The sequence below is a fragment of the Gossypium hirsutum genome, chromosome D01, assembly GCF_007990345.1.
Source record: "Gossypium hirsutum isolate 1008001.06 chromosome D01, Gossypium_hirsutum_v2.1, whole genome shotgun sequence".
Classification (NCBI taxonomy): domain Eukaryota; kingdom Viridiplantae; phylum Streptophyta; class Magnoliopsida; order Malvales; family Malvaceae; genus Gossypium; species Gossypium hirsutum.
The window spans coordinates 22969265-22986518 of NC_053437.1; the positions used below are offsets into that span (position 1 = coordinate 22969265).

The 17254-nt window shown below is 32.5% G+C and overlaps 1 protein-coding gene and 1 long non-coding RNA gene across 6 annotated transcripts; both read left to right on the forward strand.

Moving 5' to 3' along the window:
• Positions 1-3802: 3802 nt before the first annotated feature.
• On the forward strand, positions 3803-7590 carry LOC107920951 (uncharacterized). Of its 4 annotated transcripts, none has more exons than XR_001690835.2 (6): positions 3803-4192; positions 4323-4413; positions 4499-4551; positions 4972-5129; positions 5837-6027; positions 7400-7590. It is a non-coding gene; the product is annotated as an uncharacterized lncRNA (long non-coding RNA). The 4 variants fall into 4 exon arrangements; XR_001690836.2 differs by having other exon boundaries at positions 3804-4192; positions 7397-7590; XR_005909684.1 differs by having other exon boundaries at positions 3803-4413.
• A 3526-nt stretch (positions 7591-11116) lies between these two features.
• Positions 11117-15625, forward strand: LOC107922457 (bifunctional purine biosynthesis protein PurH). 2 transcript variants are annotated; one of them, XM_016852503.2, is made up of 11 exons: positions 11117-11469; positions 11577-11652; positions 11958-12057; positions 12522-12624; positions 12725-12858; positions 13261-13438; positions 13701-13855; positions 14128-14337; positions 14484-14831; positions 15018-15144; positions 15275-15625. In XM_016852503.2, the coding sequence occupies exons 1-11, from the start codon at positions 11235-11237 to the stop codon at positions 15424-15426; spliced, it is 1818 nt and encodes a 605-aa protein (XP_016707992.1). In that variant the 5' UTR covers positions 11117-11234; the 3' UTR covers positions 15427-15625. The 2 variants fall into 2 exon arrangements, with proteins under 2 accessions (XP_016707992.1, XP_016707993.1); XM_016852504.2 differs by having other exon boundaries at positions 11958-12054.
• The last annotated feature ends 1629 nt before the right edge of the window (positions 15626-17254 follow it).

Consider the following 17254-nt stretch of genomic DNA (forward strand, 5'->3'; position numbering starts at 1 on the left):
ACCACGATCACTTAATCTTTTTATTAAGTTGGTTTTCAACTTCTTGCTTATAGAGAATAAAATTCTCTTCCTCTTAGCTCTTAAGCAAATATACATAGCAATGAAGGTAATAAACATTTTTATTCCTTCCTCTTATTTGAACAAGCTTTACAAGCATTGCTATGTATTAGATAAAGTGGCTTTGATCTTTGTTAATTTTGCCTCAACACATGTTTCACATTTATAATTATAATTATTGTAAAACGAAGGAATATGCTCTAAGTTAATTAATGCACATAAAGTATCATAATTAACATATCTAAGCCTACTATGCCATAAATTAAATGATTTAAGCATATAAACAAAAAAAGAAGCAACATTCTTATTCATAGTTTTGCTTTTACAGAGATTGCATTTAGATTAATACAAATCCCCTTCCCACAAACATTCCCCCTTTAGAAAGAACATTCTTATTCATAGTTCTTGCGTATGTTAGGCACATAATTCCATATCGGACACTTCCTCAAAATTTCTTCCATAACATTGGCCTTGTTAGCTTTAACTTTCTTTGGAATCTTACAGTCGAATGACTTGTACCCCATCTTGTTGCAATTGAAGCATTTTCCTTCTTCTTTGAAACACCACCTTTTGGTCCCAGTTTATACCCATTCTGCAGTTATTTTCCCTTCTTAAAGTCTTTCTTGACTTTTACGACGTTTGCCCTAGCAACATTGTCATTTGCTGCTTTGTTGAGCCTTCTTTCCATACCTTTATTATCTTCTTCAATCCGAAGTCTGACAATTAGGTCTTCCACTAACATTTCTTTTCTTTTGTGCTTTATGCAATTCTTGAAGTCATTCTAAGCAGGAGGCAACTTCTCAATAATGGCTGCCACTTGGAAGGATCCACTTATTATCATTCCTTCAGCAAGAATTCCGTGAATGATTAGTTGAAGTTCTTGCACTTGATTCACAACTAATTTAGAATCAACCATTACAAAATTCAAGAATTTAGCAACTAAGAACTTTTTAGTTCTAGCATCTTCGGCTTTGTATTTATGGTCCAATGATGTCCATAATTCCTTAGTTGTTTTCTTAACACTATACACTTCGTACATTGCATCCGACAATCCATTCAGGATGTAGTTTTGGCATAGGAATTCTGAATGCTTCCAAGCTTCAATAGCAGTGAAAGTGGTAAATTCATCTACCTCGCCTTCTTTAACAGTGGAGGGTTATCTTTCCAAATTTTGGTCAAGTTCAACATGGTCAAATAAAACAACATTTTCTGTTGCCAAGTCTTGAAATTTTGTCCCGAGAATTTTGCAGACTTCTTGTTGTGGCTTACAATAGTCACCATCGGCAATACCGAGTTATGGATCGAAGATTGCATTTGAACCAAAGCTTCAGATTGCAAATTGATTGAATTGGTGGCAGTCTCCATTTTTCTGTTAAGAAACAAAACCAAAATTAGAAAACTTATCGACTTTTATTAGACGGCATGAATTTAATAAAACCCAAAACAAAAGTGTATATGGTCTAATAAAAAATACAATAAAACAATGTACCAGGTAGGTAACCCTAAAAGAGAGGTGGTGCACTAGCACACTTAAATACCAAGTCTTTCAAAGAACCAATCCTAGACATGCATTCTCATATTGTCTTTTTAATTCACCGTTGATAAATTTCTTTTAATTCAATCTAAAGCCACAATTAAAGTCACCATAAATAGAAAATTTCCCTTTGATTTGTTAAACGGCAGAATAAAAATTCTGAAACAAAATCAAAAACAATTTTGTTAAACGACAGGATTAAATCCCAAAACAAAATTATATCATTAAATCAAAATAAAATTTTGTTAAACGACGAGAATAAATCCCGAAATAGAATTATTTGATTACGTCTTTGTTAGGAAACAAAACAATATCGAATAAAATCTTATTAAACGGCAGGAATAAATCCCAAAATAGATTTTATTTAATTTAATTCGAATTTGGAAACAAAATAAAATAAAATCTTGTTAAACGGCGAGAATAAATCCCGAAACAAATTTTATTTAATTTAATTCTGATTTGGAAACAAAATAAAATCAAATAAAATCTTATTAAACGACGAGAATAAATCCTGAAACAGATTTTATTTAATTTTAATTTTTTGTTTTTGGAAACAAAATCAAAGTGTAATAAATCCGTTGAACAACGGGAATAAATCCCGAAACATATTTTAATTTAGCTTTAATACTCAGCTTTGGAAATAAAATCGAAATTGGAATAAAATCGTTGAGCGACGGGTATCAATCCCGAAACGGATTTTATTTTACTCATTTTTGGAAATAAAATAAAATTTGAAATAAAATCGTTGAACGGCGGGAATCAATCCCGAAACGAATTTTATTTTACTCATTTTTGGAAATAAAACAAAATTTAGAATAAAATCATTGAATGGCGGGAATCAATCTCGAAATGAATCTTATTTACCTTTAATTTCTCATTTGGAAATAAAATCAAAATAATAGAATAAAATCTATTATACAGTGGGAATAAATCTCGAAAAGGATCTTATTTACTTTTAATTTCTCGTTTGGAAATAAATAAAAATAATGGAATAAAATCCGTTGAACGGCGAGAACACTACACCAAAACAGGCTTTTAGCAGCATTTTTAGTGGCGTTTGGATAAAAAATGCCGCTAAAATCAAGCATTACCGGCGCTTTTAAGAAAACGCCGCTAAAGATCGAGTATTAGCGGTGCTTTTAGGAAAACGCCGCTAAAAATGAGCATTCGCAAATAAAACCTAAGCCCAATGACGTCCTTTTTGAGTTTTCGGGTCTTTAGTAGCATTTTTGAAGAAGCGCCGCTAATTCTTGGGTCTTTAGCGGCGTTTCTGAAGAAGCGCCGCTAATGCTCTGGTCTTTAGCGATGATTCTGAAGAAGCGCCGCTAATGCTCAGGTCTTTAGCGGCGTTTTTGAAGAAGCACCGCTAATGCTCGGGTCTTTAGCGGCGTTTTTAAAAAAGCGCCGCAAAAAATATTTTATTATTTATTATTTTTCCCCTTTTTTTCCCAAAATCGATTCCCCCACTCTTTTTCCCCCCAATTCCTTTCTCCCCTACCCTGATTCCCTTTATTTTCCCCCCAATTTCCCCAAACCGGCAGCTAGGGGTGTTCATTCGGTTAACCAATCGGTTAACCGACCCGAAATAACATTAATCGAATTAACTGACCTTTCAAAATCTTTAACCGTTAACCGAACCGAATTTTTTTTCAAAAAAATTAACCGAACCGAAATTTTTTTGGTTAATTTGGTCGGTTAACCGAATTAACCGAAAATTATATGTTTTTTTTATTTTTGGTTAAAAATTAACCAAATTAACCGAATTAACCGAATTACCCAAATTAACCGAATTACCCGAATTAACCAAATTGAATCACTACATAATTAAATTATTTTTAGACTTTTAGACTTTAGTTTTAGTCTTAGTTTTAAAATTTTATTTTTATTTATTAAATTATTTGTAATTTAATTTTATGATTGGGTTAGGTTGAGTAATTGGGTTGGGTTAAATACTTGGGTTTAGATTAGGTTTAGGTGAATAGTGGGTCTATTTATATATTATAATTTTATTTATTAATTTTTTCGGTTAACCGAAAAAATTCGATTAACCGACTAGTCTCGAACTGAATTAACCGTTAACCGAAAAATCAAAAAATAATTAACCGATCCCCGACCGAAAAAATTCGGTTAACCGACCGATTAACCGAATTCGGTCGATTAACCAAATTTTTTCGATTTTAACCGAATTTTACACACCCTTATCGGCAGCCCTTTTATTTTTTCCCAAACCATTTCTCCCCCTACCCCGATTCCCTTTATTTTCCCCCCCAATTTCCCCAAATCGGCAGCCCTCTGCATCTCCTCATCTTCTTCCTCACATTTCATTCGTCCCAAAAAACATTTCTATTCCTCTTTTATACAAACAAAAAACGATGGCTACACCGTTGCTTCATCTTCTTCCTTTACCATGCTTCATTTAGCTTCATTGTTCTCCATTTTCGTATTAGCTTCATCTTCTTCCGTTGCTTCATTGTTCTCCATTTTGACACTTTTAGCTCAGTCGAAATGTTTCTAATATGTGCTTGAAGTTGCTGTGTATTCCAGGTGCTTTGGGATGTAGAAAGCGACAATAATGGCCAACAAGAAGGCTGCGTTTTGCGGGTTATATCCCAGTTTTAGTCGTTCTATCTAAAATGCGATAAGAAATTTTTATTTAAGAAATCAAGTGGAATTAAGATTCTGTTTTAATATTTATGGTCTTAACGTTGTTGTCGTTAATTGATATTTTTAGGTTCAATTGATTCGGATACAAATGAGAGTTCCCGAGTATGGTTGGACCACGCAGAAGGTCTTCCATTTTCTAAATTTTCTGGTGAATGGGGGTTTGTATTTATAAAATTTTATTGGAAGCTTTTTATTTTTAGTATTTTGGTTTCTGTATTTAACGCGATTTCTTTTTTAACACAGTTCGCGCCTTAGTTTTTGTTTTCCGACGGAGTGTGCAGAATTTACATCCAGAGGTTTGGGACACCATTGCTCATTGCGTTTATCTTTTGAAAATATATACTCGTACTTAAGTTGTTCATAGTAATACTATGCTTTCACTAGGAATTAGAATTTTATTTGTCACTGTCACATTTTATGAATCTTAATTCCTGTAGTGTAAATCTTCTGGCAATTTTGATATCTAATGCTCTCTTCCTATTTTTTTATTTAAGTGCCTTGGTTAAATGTGAGAATTAGCGTCTCAAAATCTAATCCACGCTTCATATTTCTTGGTTTACCTGGCAGACTATGTGAATTCTGAACTATGTAAATGACTTGCAAGTTCTTGACCTATGAAACAAGAAAGAAATAAGTTCATGTCATTTTTCAGAATCGCTATTGCCCCTTCTGATTGCAAAACTCATATGCTGTTGATATCTCACCTGCTTTTGCAGGTGGTCCTAGTGGATCCGGAAAGACTAGCTTGGCACATAAAATGGAAAATATTGTTGGTTGTGAAGTAGTTTCCCTTGAAAGCTATTTTAAACCAGAGCAAGTTAAGGATTTCAAATACGATGATTTTAACTCTCTCGATTTGCCTTTGCTTTCTAAGGTAAATTTCTATATTTGTGTAATTTGATTAAATTATAATACATGTCTTAAGGATTGGGGCTGAATGAGGCATTGAACTTCAGTTGAACCATTATAGTGGTAAATGATGCCAGCTTGAAACTAAGCTTAACTAAAGGTTTGTAAAGATTACGATTATGTGGTTAACTAAATTGCAGTTCTGGCTTCACTTAATTTTCATGAGACTTAAGGATCATTTAGTAACACCAATTGTCTATTTCTATCAATTAACATTGTATTACTTAATTTCAGATGTAGGACATTAAGAAAAAGTTGTCGTCATATATATAATGTATATGTACCTACATATGTGTGTGTTTAATTATTCTTTTTTCTTTCTTTTAATTATGAAATGTATTTGACAAATACTACTTTTTTCAATACTTCTAGTTAATGTGTATACTATACATAAAACATTATCTGTAATAGTCATTTTTACCATGTAGAAATGAATAGTAAATTGTAATGATAATAAGGTATAATTTATCTAAACAACATCCATGTTTACATCTAAAAATATAAAAGTCTAATTTATATAGTACCATATTAATTTCATTTCTTTCTATATTTGTTGTAGTATATTTATATTACTTTATTTGCCGCTTTTTTATAAATTTAAAACATTCATTTTACTGTTATTTCATAAAAAAAATGTTATATTTATGTCATTCCTCTTATGAATATCGGCAGGAGTGGAAACATTGTTTTCAAAATCATTGGAAGCAATAAACTCTTGTTCCCAGCATCTGTAGACAACTTCGGAGCATCAAGTATCCCATGTAATGCCCATGCTTATTCGAGCTTATGATGACGATGATCCTCGTATACAAGAAGAGGCTTTGAGAAAGTCTCTATTCCTTGCCAAACAGCTTGATATGCAGGTGACTGTCATACATTGTTTTTCTTTTAATGGATTGTTATTTCAAGAAGTTTACCTTCTCATCTTTTGTTGTATGCACTAATAATCATAAATTGATTAAACATCTTTTAGAAGAGAATCATTTATATTGCTAGATCTTTGACTTGGATGTTATTTATGCTTGTTATTGAATATTACAAAAAGGGGAAATCATTAGTACCTGTTGATTGTTGGATGGTGTAAATTATTCCTTAGACTCTAGATACTAAGAGGAATGCACAGCTTCACACTCAGATCTCATCTTTGCCTTAAATTTTTAAAGAAGATAAAATAATTCCATCGTTGCAGAAGGATCACGCCCTCTTTTTTTCATTAGCTGCATTTAGTATGGATTTGAAATGAATCAAATCTCAAGTCGAAAGTTGAAACAATGGATGGAGAGACCAAAACTTACAACTTTTCGGCGTTTTGTTTGAATGATTGTGCTTGATTTTTTCATTGATTGCTTGCATGCTTGACCAACTTCTTGAGTAATTTAATGTAAGAAATGTCACTGGCTTGTGTAGCAAAAATAGAGAAATTAATAAAAATCATTCGTAGTACATCCAGCACTTTTTGTCAGATAACTTTTGTTCTTCAACTCTTATAGTGCTGGATCTCCATGTTTAATTTTGATGATTCTCTTTATTATTTAAAAAGAAAACATACTCTGATCTGGTAGGCTAATAAGTTTATTCCTCCATAGCATAGTTCCATTTCCTTTTTGTAGTCATAATAGTGGGTCTTTACCTATCGTAAGTTGCATTTGTCACCATCAACATTTTTGTAGTGGATTTTAGCTCAAATTTATTTTTCCAGATCACTGTGAAAGAGAAGCCAGATCTTCATGTTTTGAGTTCTTTTTAGCTGTTATATTCTTGTTGATATTTCTATAATGAGGGTGTTAAGTGCCAACAAGTAACAGCTGGTTATTTAAGATTACTTTTTTATGCTTTACAGCTTGTGAACTTTGTGTATTATCCCTACTAGTTTCCTGGAAAGACATTTGAGCCTCTTGAAGAATGTGAATTTAGGCCATTCATGAAATTATCATTTTGGAAAAATGGAAGAATGGGCATGGTGAAGTGTGTTTCATTATTGCTTTTAGGAAGACATCTAAATTCTATCTTCTTTCTTGTCATTCAATAGTATTCATAATGCTCATCCGAATTGAATGCAGCAGATACAACTGTTTCTCAAAGGTTTTCCTCAGTATCTCAGACATGCCTTCATACCCATATCTGACATGTCTTTATACTGACACTTAACGCTCATACCTAAGTCCGAGTAACATGGTTCTTTTCTTTTTCAAGTTCTAAATTGTTTAACAATAGGATCTTTGTTTTCTTAAGCAGGGATGATGAAGATGATTCTGCTGCCAAGATGAAGGCAGCTGAGGAAGCCTTCGAAGCAAAACAGAAAGTAACAAATAGCTTGTCTGCTACCTGTTCTTTTTTTTTTATCATGTTTTATAATTTTGTGACAAATTGTTCTTGGTACTCTGAAGATATTTATGCAAAATTACCCTATGATTCTATTGTATTTATACTGCACGACTGCACCATGTATTTCTTAACTAGTTTGATAAATTTTATGTGTGGTGTTTAATTTTTCGTTATTATCTGTGTAACTCGCAGCAAAAACCTACATTTGAGCTATCTTTTCATTGTTTATTTTAGTTTTGATTCTAAATTTTTATTTTTACTTTAATATTTACGACAAGTTCAGTTCTAACTTTTGGGATTTAATTGTTATTAATTTATTATTTTAAATTCTAAAACTAAATTCATTAATTTTTATATTTAGTTTTTAAGTTAAAATTTTCATAGAAAATTTAATTTAAATAATATTTTTTATTTATCCTTAAAAAGTATATTTATAGTTCAAATTTAAAAAATAAAACATAATATAATATTTATCATAAAAATAAATATTATTTTGATTAAAATAATTTTTTTAAAGATTATGTTTTTAGCAGCTTTTTTGCTAGAAGCGCCGCTCTCGCTAAAAGCCAGTTTTGGTGTAGTGGAATAAATCCCGAAACGGGTTTTATTTACTTTTAATTTGGAAACAAAATCAAATAAAATCTGTTAAACAGCAGGAAAAATCCTGAAACAGATTTTATTAGTTTTAATATTCATTTGGCAATAAAGAACAAAATAGTGGAAAAGGAAATTTGTTGAACGGCAGGAAAAATCCCGAAATAGATTTATTTAATTTAAAAAAATTGATTTTCAAAAAATAATTTTTTTCTTTTCGCCTTGGTGTCTCGTTTTGTCTCGAATTAGAGATTTGCAAAAATAATCATATATTTGTCTTAAGATTGTTGGACAAAACACGTTAGCTAACTAAATAATTAAATATAAATAAACACAAATAGAATGATTTATAATTAAGTTGTTAAATACAAAAAACAAAATAAAATTGTAATAGAAGTTGAAATAAACAGGAAGGAAAAGGATTTTACGAAACGTTGCGGCCTGTGAAACACAGTTTCATTAAGACAGATTCGGCCTCTCCTACAGCACTTAGAGAAACGTTGGTCGAATGTCTCCCAGGATACAACAACAACAACAATGATCAAAGTAGTAGCACCTCTACAACGATCAACGAACGAACGTTGTCTTTTTCTATCACTGGAATGTTTGAAAACTTTGGAGAAGAAAAGAAGAGTTTTTTATAGCAACAAAAAATCGATGTGAGAGAGTGGAAAAAATAAGCTAAGAATCTTGAAGAAGTCTAAGCCTTTTAGGCATTCAAAGTGGAGGAATTTTATGAAAATATCCATGTATAAGGAGATAAAATCTGAATTAAAGGGGCAATTGAATCTATTTTATTAAAATCAAATCACATTGATTAGAATCAAATAATTCATGATAAATATATCAATTTATATCAGATTTTGCATATATTGCTGAGGAAAAATTATATTTTGTGTTGGGCTAAAATATTCACAAGCCAGTCCAGACATTTTGCGTCGCCCACGTCGTGCAGGTGCGCACTAACCCCGTCAAGTTTGGATCTACACCCCCTGCGCGCGAGGCAAGATTCTAAGCTTAGTCATTCAATCACCCTTCAAAAGGGTTCTCATATATAAACTCATCTCACACTTGGTATTTAACCAACGTGGGATCTAAGCTTTTCTTTTCCTCAACAATTATTTCCAAGTGGCTTACTTTGAGCATCAATTTCTCAATCATCACTCAACTATTTTGAGCATATGATATACCGTTGTAAAGGTCTCATGGAGTAGAATATGAAACTATAATTTTATGATTTAACTCTTCACTTTTACCTATTGAGAATATGCCTCAAAGTTCCATAAAAAATGTAATTTTTCCAACACCTGTATGGTCAACTTATACAATGTTGGAACCTATAACGCAAATACGGGATTCAAAGTCGGTTATTTAAATGAGTTGAAAAGAATGCTAGAAAAAGTTTCATTTTATGCTAAGTTGAAGGTTAAACCTAATCTTGAATCAAGGATTAGGACATTGAAAAGGGATTGAGCAATTGTTTACGATATGCTTAGTGGAAAAGACAATAGTGGTTTTGGTTGGGATGAGCATAAGCATATGGTTGTTGCTGAAGATGCTATGTGGAACTCATATATAAGTGTAAGAATTATTTTATGTCTTTATTATCTTGTTTTGACCAAACTTATATCTAATGTGGATTCATTCTTTTTTTTTATAAAGTCATAAAGCACCCGGTCAATTCAAAAATTGTAGTTTCCCTTATTATGACCAACTTACTTCTATATATGCAAAAGATTGAGCAACTAGAAAAGATGCTCAAACAACTGCAGATATTGTTGAAGAAATAGATTATGAGGATATAGATACTGCAAATAATCTTGAAGAAAGAAACAATTACCATGGATGTGAATATGATGTTTCCTTGGATGAGATAGATGTCTCGGCTACATAATCGCAACCGTCGAAGCCAAATCAAGATGGTTCCACATTTTCAAAGAAAAAAAAAAGGATTTATTATGGAAGTGAACAAATTTCTACTTCAATTACTGATGTTGCCATGTCATTGGGGAAAAACATACGGACTATTGGCCTTAAATTAAGTAGGAACATTGCCTCCGAGAAAATGCTTCAAGAAAGTGCTCAAAAATTATATCCAGCCTTATGTGAAGTAGAATGATTAACTGAGGATGAGCGCTATCGTGCGTTGAACAAAATTTCAGACCATCCAACATAAATACTCATTTTCTTTAGTCTACCTTCTTCTGTGTGATTAGAATGAGTGAGAAGATTTCTTTTTAACCATTAAAAATCATGGTTGTGTTGGTAATGTTTTGGTAACTTTTTGTATGTGTAATATTTTGATTGTATAATGACATGATAGAATGCCACATATTGTTGTAACTTTTTAACATATAGATTATGACATATAATGTAATGATACCATGTAACTTTTTGTTAATGTATGAACATTATGTTTGGATGTAAAATATAATTCTCAATTTATTTACTCATTTTGCTTTTTAGTTTAGAAGATAATTAAATTATTTATTTCGCTAATGATATTTTAACACATTAAATATGCATTACAGTTTAAAAATAATAAATTAGGTCATATATTATTTTTATAATATTATATATTATGATTTTTATTAATTCACTATTTTAATAATAATTATATTAAGAATGTTATTAAATTATATATTATTTTATTAAATTGTATTTAATTATAATTATGTTAAAATATGATTAAATCATTTATTTTTATTATTATTAAATTATATTTAATAATAATGTTATTAAAATTTAATAACAATATCTACCTTACAAAATTCTACTAAGGGTACTTTTGTCATTTAATTTTTTTTCTTTATGCTATTACAACATTTATTCTATTCAACCAAACACAATAATATTATTAGAGTTTTATTCTATTCCATTAAATCAAATAATTAAATTAATAATCATAATCCTACTTCATTATAACTCTATTTCATTAGAGCCTTATTCCATTCTTCGCGACCAAATTTGGTGTGTTAGTTTTTTTTATTTTTTTATTTAAAAAAAAAAAGAGACCAATCACTACGCTCAATGGCCAGGAAAAAGAAAAAGAAAAAGTAGAGATGAGGGATAGAAGCATTAGTAGTTATTTAGAACCTAAAACACTATCAAATGTATTAAGCAGAGACAACCAAAAAGAAAAAACAGAGATATGTTGGGGACAGCCGCTTCTGCAGCCACCATCTCTCCCACTACTGCTCACGCCGCCAACACCATACGCCGCGCCTTTCACAGTAATCCTTTCAATTCTCTCTCTTCTTTTCATCACTCTATTCTCTGCGCTCGCTTTCGTTGCCTCTCGCTACGCTCTTTCACCGCTGTTTCCACCAAAGCCATGTCTCACCCTCAGACCCTCGATGCTCCTCACCCTCAATCCTCTGCTGCTGGTAATGTTCTTTCCCTATTCTAATACTTTATTCACAATGATCGTCTCTTTTTCCTGGAAATACAAACCAATAAGATGCATTTTGATTGCTTTTCTGTTCTCTGTCAGGCAATAAGCAAGCACTAATATCTTTGTCTGACAAGAAAGACCTGGCTTTGCTTGGCAGTGGCCTTCAAGAACTGGGGTAAATTAAATGACACCCTCTTTTTACTTTGGAGGTTTTCATATTTTATTTCACCTTTTATTATGGACTTGTCTTGCTTGTTCTTCTTCTTCTTTATAAACAAAAAAATAATAATAATAACCGTTAACATTGACTGTTGAAGAGTACTAGAGGAATGGTTGGTGAACAAACTAACATAAGTATGGCTTCATTCACGGATTCAATTCTGTTTTTTTCTTTGGAGTTGGTAGGGTCTATGTTATCAAAATGTAAAGCAGCTGTTTGGAAGCCTATTTGGTTTAAACTTGCTTCTTTGGAAACTATAGGTATACTATTGTTTCAACTGGAGGAACTGCATCTGCCTTAGAAAATGCTGGTGTATCTGTAACCAAAGTGGAGCAACTTACTTGTTTCCCCGAAATGGTGGTTAAATCTTTTCTTTGCTTTTTAAATGCATCCTTACTGATCATTTAAGGGGATAATCTTTTGCAGCTTGAGCTTGATTTTTACTACTATAGTAATAATTTTGATAGGAAAATGAGGTGTTTTTGGACTGATTTTCAGCTTCAGGGGCTCAGGGTCCAGTACCTCTGCAACGGTATTGCACCCCAACTTGGCAGAATGCCAAAATCTATAGAACAGGGACCTAGGTACCGATATATAGGCCCCTGGACAAGGCCACTGCACTGTGTTGGCCGTTTTGAGCCCTCCGAGGCTCGTACTTGACCCTGGCACCTACTATCACCTTAAAAATGTGACATTGAAGTCAAAGCTTCCTTATCATGGTTTTTATAAATTGTTGGTCACTACTAATGATATGATGCTAATCTGTTATGCCGTCAGCTTTAAAATTCATTGAGTTTGGAGATTGACTTAGCTGTCTTTTACAGCTTGACGGTCGTGTGAAAACACTACATCCCAACATACATGGTGGTATTCTTGCTAGAAGAGACCAAAAACATCATATGGAAGCTCTTAATAAGTACGGCATTGGTGAGTTCTAACGTCTTTATCCCTGAGGGCTTTTTTCCAGGTATTTTGTAAGACTTCTCTATTTTTTTTTTGTCTTTTAGCTAAAGTTGCTTCTATTCAGGTACATTTGATGTGGTGGTTGTGAACTTGTACCCCTTTTATGATAAAGTTACTTCTATGGGAGGAATCGCCTTTGACGATGGCATCGAGAATATTGATATTGGTGGCCCTGCAATGATTAGAGCTGCGGCAAAGGTAATTGTTGATGACTTAGCAGTGAAATCCTATTTGATTAGTGTATTCATTGACCCAAGTTGTATATTGGTTGGAATCGTTGTTCTGTGGCTTTGCGTTCTAATGGATAATCTTAAATGCAAGCATGTTTAAAAAAATAAAAAATATCAACACAAAACAAAAAACAAAGCCAAATAGGTAACTAAACCACATTGGTAATAAATGGCATTTTCAACTTGTTGATTTTGGGGCTATAAGAGTAGGTTTGGTTATAGTCTTGAATCAGTACTAGCTTCTGGTCATCTGATCCATAAGTGCAGTGCTAGAGGTAGAGGAATTAATCATTCCTTAACATACAAGTTAAATAGGCCATTCTTTGTTTTAATCGTTTTCTATTGCAAAATGACACATCTATTTAAACAGAATCACAAGGATGTCTTGGTTGTTGTTGACTCACAAGACTATGCTGCACTCCTTGAATTCCTTGACGGCAGTCAGGATGATCAACAGTTCCGGAGAAAGCTTGCTTGGAAGGCTTTTGAGCATGTTGCTTCTTATGATTCTGCAGTTTCAGAGTGGCTCTGGAAGCAGACTGTGGGAGGTATGCGCTTATGTATTAAGTTGAATCTGATCATTGTAGTTGAAATGGTCTCTAGTCATTTAATGATGTTTGGATGAAAAGAAAGATACTTACTTTCCATTCCATAAGCTGAGGCCTCACCTAACAAAATATACTTGTTACATAAAAAGAAAATGCTTTTCTTTAAAGCAATCATTGCAACATACTCATAAAACTTTTTTATCAAGTGCTACCTACAATTGTTACAAATTTAGATTGACAGAATTCTTTTATCGTTTGGAAGATAAATTCCCTCCCAGCTTGACGGTGCCATTATCCCTCAAAAGTTCACTTCGCTATGGTGAAAATCCTCATCAGAAGGCTGCATTTTATGTTGACAAGAGTCTGTCTGAGGTCAATGCTGGTGGTATTGCAACTGCTATTCAACACCATGGGAAGGTGATTAATTTAGTTTACAATTTTGGGATTTGAGACTTTGTCAGTCACATCATACCTTTTCCTCTTCAATTAGTTTCCATCATGCAAATGCAGATAGAATTTTATTGTTGTGGATTTTGAAGGGTGGCTTTGTTGCTGTTCCTTTTACTATGGTGGTTGAGGACATAAAATCCTTAACAAATTGAAATACTATGATTCTATTTTTTGTCCAATTTAGTTATCAGCTGTGTTATTATTCCATGGCATAACCTTAGTTATTTAACTTGGTGCAGGAAATGTCATATAATAACTATTTAGATGCCGATGCTGCTTGGAATTGTGTCTCTGAGTTTAGGAACCCTACATGTGTGGTTGTAAAGCACACAAATCCATGTGGAGTAGCTTCTCGTGATGACATCCTTGAGGCTTACAGGCTCGCTGTGAAAGCTGATCCAGTGAGTGCATTTGGAGGAATTGTAGCCTTCAACATAGAAGTAGATGAGGTAAGTTACTTAGCTTCTTGGAAACCTTATATGCAATTGTGATGTCTTTGTATCACACATTGAACATCATCTTACCTACTTGTGACCTTCAACATCAAGATAGAGTATCCTTTTAGACATTTTGGTTGCTCACTTTTGGCTTTTAGGCTCTTGCTAAGGAAATTCGAGAGTTCCGAAGCCCAACGGATGGTGAAACTCGAATGTTTTATGAGATTGTTGTGGCTCCTAAGTATACAGAGAAGGGACTTGAGATCCTCCGTGGAAAATCGAAAACATTGAGGATCCTTGAAGCAAAGAAGAATGAGAAAGGGAAGCTCTCACTACGACAGGTTGGTGGTGGTTGGTTAGCCCAGGATTCAGATGATTTGACCCCCGAGGATATCCAGTTCAATGTGGTATCCGAGAAGAAGCCACAAGATAATGAGCTTTGTGATGCAGAATTTGCATGGCTGTGTGTTAAGCATGTCAAGAGCAATGCTATTGTAATAGCAAAGGTTTGTGCATTTTATTTTGTTGGGATATTCAATACCGGTTAAAATGGTGCTTAATAAGCTTGTCGGTCTGGAGATCCTTATGATAAACATATCTGAGTCCTCTTCTAATAAAAGTTGACATAAAACTGCCATGAAAAGAAAAGCTTAGTATCACAAGATTGATGACCCGCTGACATTACTCATCAGGACAACCGTATGTTGGGAATGGGAAGCGGGCAGCCAAACCGTCTGGAGAGCTTGAGAATAGCTTTGAGGAAAGCAGGAGATGAGGTCAAGGGAGCTGCTTTAGCTAGTGATGCATTTTTCCCATTTGGTAATTTGAAAAGTTTTCTGCTCCTTAATGTTGTTAAGTAATGGACATGTATGCAGGCATGCAATGTAGCAATGATTCCTTGGTCTAATATAACCTGTTTGATAACAAAGATGTGTTCTTCTATTAACAGCTTGGAAAGATGCAGTGGAAGAAGCTTGTGAAAGTGGTATTGGAGTGATTGCAGAGCCTGGAGGGAGCATTAGAGATGGGGATGCTGTGGACTGTTGTAACAAGTATGGAGTTTCATTGCTTTTAACAAATGTGAGGCACTTCAAGCATTGATGCACTTTCATTTTTGCCTTAATGGGTTCAACTTGCTCTCTCAGGGGGAGAGTGTTGTGCAATTTCTGACTGTAATGTTCACAAATAAGAAACGTTTGTGTTTGTTTTTAAATTTTAGAAGTTGAACCCTGCAGTTTTGTACTGGACATTTATTGCTCTCTGAGTTTGCCAAAATAATAGAATCAGACATCTTTATTTAGATTTTTTTCTTTCAATAGATCGCCGGAGAAAACCACCAACATGAAATAAATTTCCTTGTACAAAAAGGGGGCTCTTTCACTGCGTTAAGGAGAATGCGAGTTCTGTTTCTTCCCCATTTCAAAAAATAATAATAATTGATAAACAAAATGCAGCGATTAGGAGTTGGAAATTAATTTAAAAACTGATAAACCAATGTGACAACGAGGAGTTGGAAACTGTTTCTGCAAATCAGTTGCTATTCATAGGGTGAAATTGAAAAAAAAAAAGAATTTTGAGTTAATTAAAATCGAGTTATTGGAGCCAATTTGAATAAGTAATTCAAGTTTCAAGTTTGAATCGAGTTAAATTTTACAATTTAAATGATAGATTGGTGTAAATACCTTTTTGGTCTTTGTCAATTTTGAAAATGAGCAAATTGATATCTCAAAACAAAAATTACAAAAAAAATTAAAATAATTTTTTAAATTTAAAATATTTATTAAATTTCAAAAATTTATATATATATTTTTAAAAATTATTATAATTTTTTTAAAAAATTCTAAAGAATATATAAAAATAAAGTTAAAAATTTAAATTTTTTTCTAAAATAATAATTTTGAGGACCTAAATAAGTTAATTAATGTTTGAAGCTTATCGTACTAATGTATCTTTTTTTTTTTAAATTTCAAATATATTCGGTTTCAAATTTATGTGCTCCAACATGAAATTAGTTATATTGTAACAAGATTTTAATTTGACATGTTTAATTTTTTAGTTTAACTCGAACAATTTCACTCGATTCAATTCGACTCGAATTTCATTTTACTCGACTCGATTCGAAAAAATTTCAAATCGAGTTAGGATGATAAAATAGGACTCATGTATACAATGTTGGCAAAAGTTAAAAAAAAACATTAACTTTTCCATTTATTTTTGGGTGATTTGACAAAAAAACACAAGTTTAAGGGCTAAAAAACGAAAAATAAATGAAATGCTAAAATGACTTCTTCTTCTTCTTCTTCTGTAAAATTGGAGAGTCAAAAATATCATTATACCTTTTGAATTTTGGTTTTTATGAAGGGGGTCAAAATAGTGTCAGGCATGTTACCATAAAAAACATACCATTTTCACAATTTTTTTTTAAAAAATAACAGCTGGACTTTATTTGAAGTAATTAAAGGAACAGTTCTCAAAAAGAAAAATAACAAAAATAAGGAGTTAAAACGACTCCCAAAAGCAAGAATATTATTCATCCATAAAATGAGTTTTTAACCTACCCAAACTGACATCGAGGCATCATAACATTAAAGCATAAGCTTATTTGAAAACTTAAATCGTCCCTATAAAAATAAGTTTCCAGGGATTCTAAACAAGATCATCGATCTCCCTTCCTAATCTGTGTTAAAACTAATGTTGATAATGACAATATAGGATGATCGCAAAACAAAAAGAAAAGAACAATAAAACACACAGATTTTACGTGGAAACCCTTTCGAGAAAAAACTACGGGCAGAGGAGGAGATATTTAGTAATGTTAAAAATTGAATAATACAAAACAAGTTTCGACTACATCTATTTAAAGGTTGAAAAACCTTATTCTAATCAATGTCAAATAAAAGAAGTGTAGTTCTATACGGATTCTACTTAT

Coding starts and splice junctions, on each gene's coding strand:
- LOC107922457 (XM_016852503.2), top strand. CDS start 11,235: ATGTTGGGGACAGCCGCTTCTGCAGCCACCATCTCTCCCACTACTGCT. Junction 11,470..11,576: donor CCCTCAATCCTCTGCTGCTG/GTAATGTTCTTT, acceptor GTTCTCTGTCAG/GCAATAAGCAAGCACTAATA. Junction 14,338..14,483: donor TCAACATAGAAGTAGATGAG/GTAAGTTACTTA, acceptor TTTGGCTTTTAG/GCTCTTGCTAAGGAAATTCG.